This window comes from Postia placenta, assembly GCF_002117355.1.
Source record: "Postia placenta MAD-698-R-SB12 unplaced genomic scaffold POSPLAscaffold_3, whole genome shotgun sequence".
NCBI classification, from domain to species: Eukaryota; Fungi; Basidiomycota; class Agaricomycetes; order Polyporales; family Adustoporiaceae; genus Rhodonia; species Rhodonia placenta.
In genome coordinates, this window is record NW_020169834.1 from 124,323 (window position 1) to 126,920 (window position 2,598).

Consider the following 2,598-nt stretch of genomic DNA (forward strand, 5'->3'; position numbering starts at 1 on the left):
GCGTCATTCTCTCCTTGCAGGCTGCATATGATATCATAGCTGTCACCGTCTCTCTGTACATATATATACCGACGTTGGCGTCGATGAATCCAAGTTCCCTCTTGCACTCAAACTCCCACATTCCCTCTCTCGCGCAAACCGATCAAGTCATTAGTCTGTCGCAGGTAAGTGTTGAACTTGGCAGACGGATATTACGAGAAAATACGCGCATAGTCATTCGGACTAGCCTCGGGACTCATTCGCTCGGGCATCGTCATTCGGACGTGCATATCGTGACATATCCGGGATTAGACGTCGGACATACTATTGAAGTCATTGATCGTTATCGTTTACGTTCAATTGATCGTGGACTCGTTACGCATATAGTCAGACATTGTGGCCAAATAACATTTTATTACTTTGCAGCTAGCCTCCAACGTCTTCATCACCTTTCAACCATCTTCGAACGTCGACTGTAGACGAAGCTCCCACAAGTGGTGACCACCGCAGGGGGTAAGTAAAGGGGTTTTCCGTAAAGGTTGACATTCTGGCTAGGTCGTCGACAACTTCGATTCCAATCCCGACGGCGCAAGGCGGACGCAGGCGTTTGGAAGTTCGACCATCAGATCGGCAAACTCGGTCGATGACAGCATCGCAACCAAGTTCCCCTAGTCGACCACGATCAAACACGAACACGAATCCGCCCACAGACGCAACTGTCTTGGCTCTACAGAACGCGCAACGGTTATTAGCAACAAGAATGACGACGGTGGCTCCAGTTCCGATGCCGGCTCCGGGGTCTAGACGCGCGCCGAGGTTTAAAGGTAAAGAGTTAGAGGCGTTCTTAGTTGACTTCGAGAAATTAGCGAAACGTGCCGGACTTAAGGACGATGACTTACCAACAGAGGTATTGTCGTACTGCTCCACGTCAGTTCGGGAGCTGCTTCGGCGTAATGCGAAATTTAAAGGTAAGGACTGGGATGAGGCTAAAAAGGCGATGCGTTTGTTTTATAGGGACAAAAGTGAAGAACAGGTGACGGTGGTAGGTTTGAGAGATTTTGCTGAACGAATGCGCAGGAAGAATAAAGTGAATACGAGCCGGGCATTGGACGAGTATGCAATAGCGTTCGGTAAGCGTATGGGCGACCTAGTTGCTCAAGGACAGATGCCCGATAAAGAGCGCGACGTCTTATTCTTCAGAGGCCTGGGGAAGGACATTCGCACGGCCATTCGCCCAGAGCTAAGGCAGCTGAAGGGTAAGAAACCGCTTGTCTTGGATCCTCCGACTATGGAGGAAGTATTGAAGGAAGCGCAAGACCATTTCAATGTTCTGGATATAGACTATGATCCGGAGTCGGAGGATGATGATTCGGGGAGTGATACAGATGATAACGACAGTGAGTTGTCTGGTAATGAGTCTAATTCGTCTGGCGTGTCAGATAGCAAAGGCAAAGACAAGAAAAGGGCTGGAAAGGTCTTACAGGTGAAGACGGTGAAGACGAGGGCAACAACGCCCGACTCAGGTGTGCTGGCATTGGAAGGTGTCGCTCGGTTAGCCGAGCAGGTACGCAAATTGACCTTGACGATGGGGCAGTCACAAGGTGCGTCGAGTACGGTGAATTCTGGACTGACGAATATGCCATCCAGTTTTTCGGAAGGCGGACGGTTCTGTTGGGGGTGTGGTAAGAAAGAGGGTATTGACTTAGACCATGCGTTGAACATCAAGAGATGCCCGCAGACGCTGGACTTAATGCGTGAAGGTTTGGTGAGGTTCTCACAAGAGACAGGACGACTGGTTAGAGCCGACGGGTCACAGCTGCCGCCATCGAACGGGATGCCTGGTGGTTTTGCAGCTATTCTGCGTCGGGAACAATGTGTCACGAGTTGGCACGGCGCCTAGCCGTTTTTTAATTTTTTCCTTTTCGCGGGTTCGAACCCGCGACCTCTGTACTACTTGCCTGATACGGACGCATCATATCTACTGTACGATTAGATTAGATGGGGCGGCAGCGCACGGCACAGCTCGGGCCCCGCTGACACAGCCGCTCTGACTCACCGGCCCCCGGGGCCGCGTCGGCATGCTGCGCACAGACCAGCTGCGCACGGACCAACGTGCACAGCCTGCCCTAATCTCCCCATGTATATAAGCCGGCCTCTGCTGCCCTAGGGACCTCAGTTTCGACCTCTTGTCCCTAGGTCAGTAAGCCCTCAGTTGTATTCTCTCTTACCCTACTAACTAATACATTTACTTGTCCCTAGCCTTAGGTTTGAGCCTCGCTCACCATCGCTTCGGTGAGAACCAGTCGGACGCCCCTCGCTTCTAGATATTTCCCTGTCGCTTGACCTCAAGTCGCGACATTAGGTCGAAACTCTCCCAAGCGACCGGCGTTCTCTCAGAACCCACACACTCACACTTTCCTTTCCCATAGGTCGGGAGGTGCGCACCCTTACGATACCATACGATACGTAGATAGCCTACATTACATCGCCAACACTCAGGGAACGAACCTTTCAGCACCTGCACTTCAGTGGGCGGTGCTTGTCCTTAACCGGACGCGTGGACTAGGTTCCTGCTGCATACTAGCCAAAAGCAGTACTGAGCCCCACGTGAATCGCGAA

The 2,598-nt window shown here is 51.9% G+C and overlaps 2 protein-coding genes across 2 annotated transcripts in view; both read left to right on the top strand.

The window, feature by feature from the left end:
- Positions 1-739: 739 nt before the first annotated feature.
- On the top strand, positions 740-1,879 carry POSPLADRAFT_1133701 (hypothetical protein; the record flags this gene model as incomplete). The annotated part of the gene is made up of 4 exons (XM_024484389.1): positions 740-1,376; positions 1,419-1,580; positions 1,627-1,661; positions 1,718-1,879. The coding sequence occupies 4 exons, from the start codon at positions 740-742 to the stop codon at positions 1,877-1,879; spliced, it is 996 nt and encodes a 331-aa protein (XP_024341403.1).
- Positions 1,880-2,057: 178 nt separating this feature from the next.
- Positions 2,058-2,598, top strand: part of POSPLADRAFT_1102329 (hypothetical protein) — a gene marked incomplete at both ends in the record, with an annotated part of 1,431 nt that continues 890 nt past the window's right edge. Inside the window, 3 exons of the mRNA XM_024483228.1 lie at positions 2,058-2,118; positions 2,176-2,179; positions 2,239-2,271. Of these exons, the coding sequence (XP_024341404.1) occupies positions 2,058-2,118; positions 2,176-2,179; positions 2,239-2,271 (98 nt within the window). The remainder of the gene's footprint in view (positions 2,119-2,175; positions 2,180-2,238; positions 2,272-2,598) is intronic.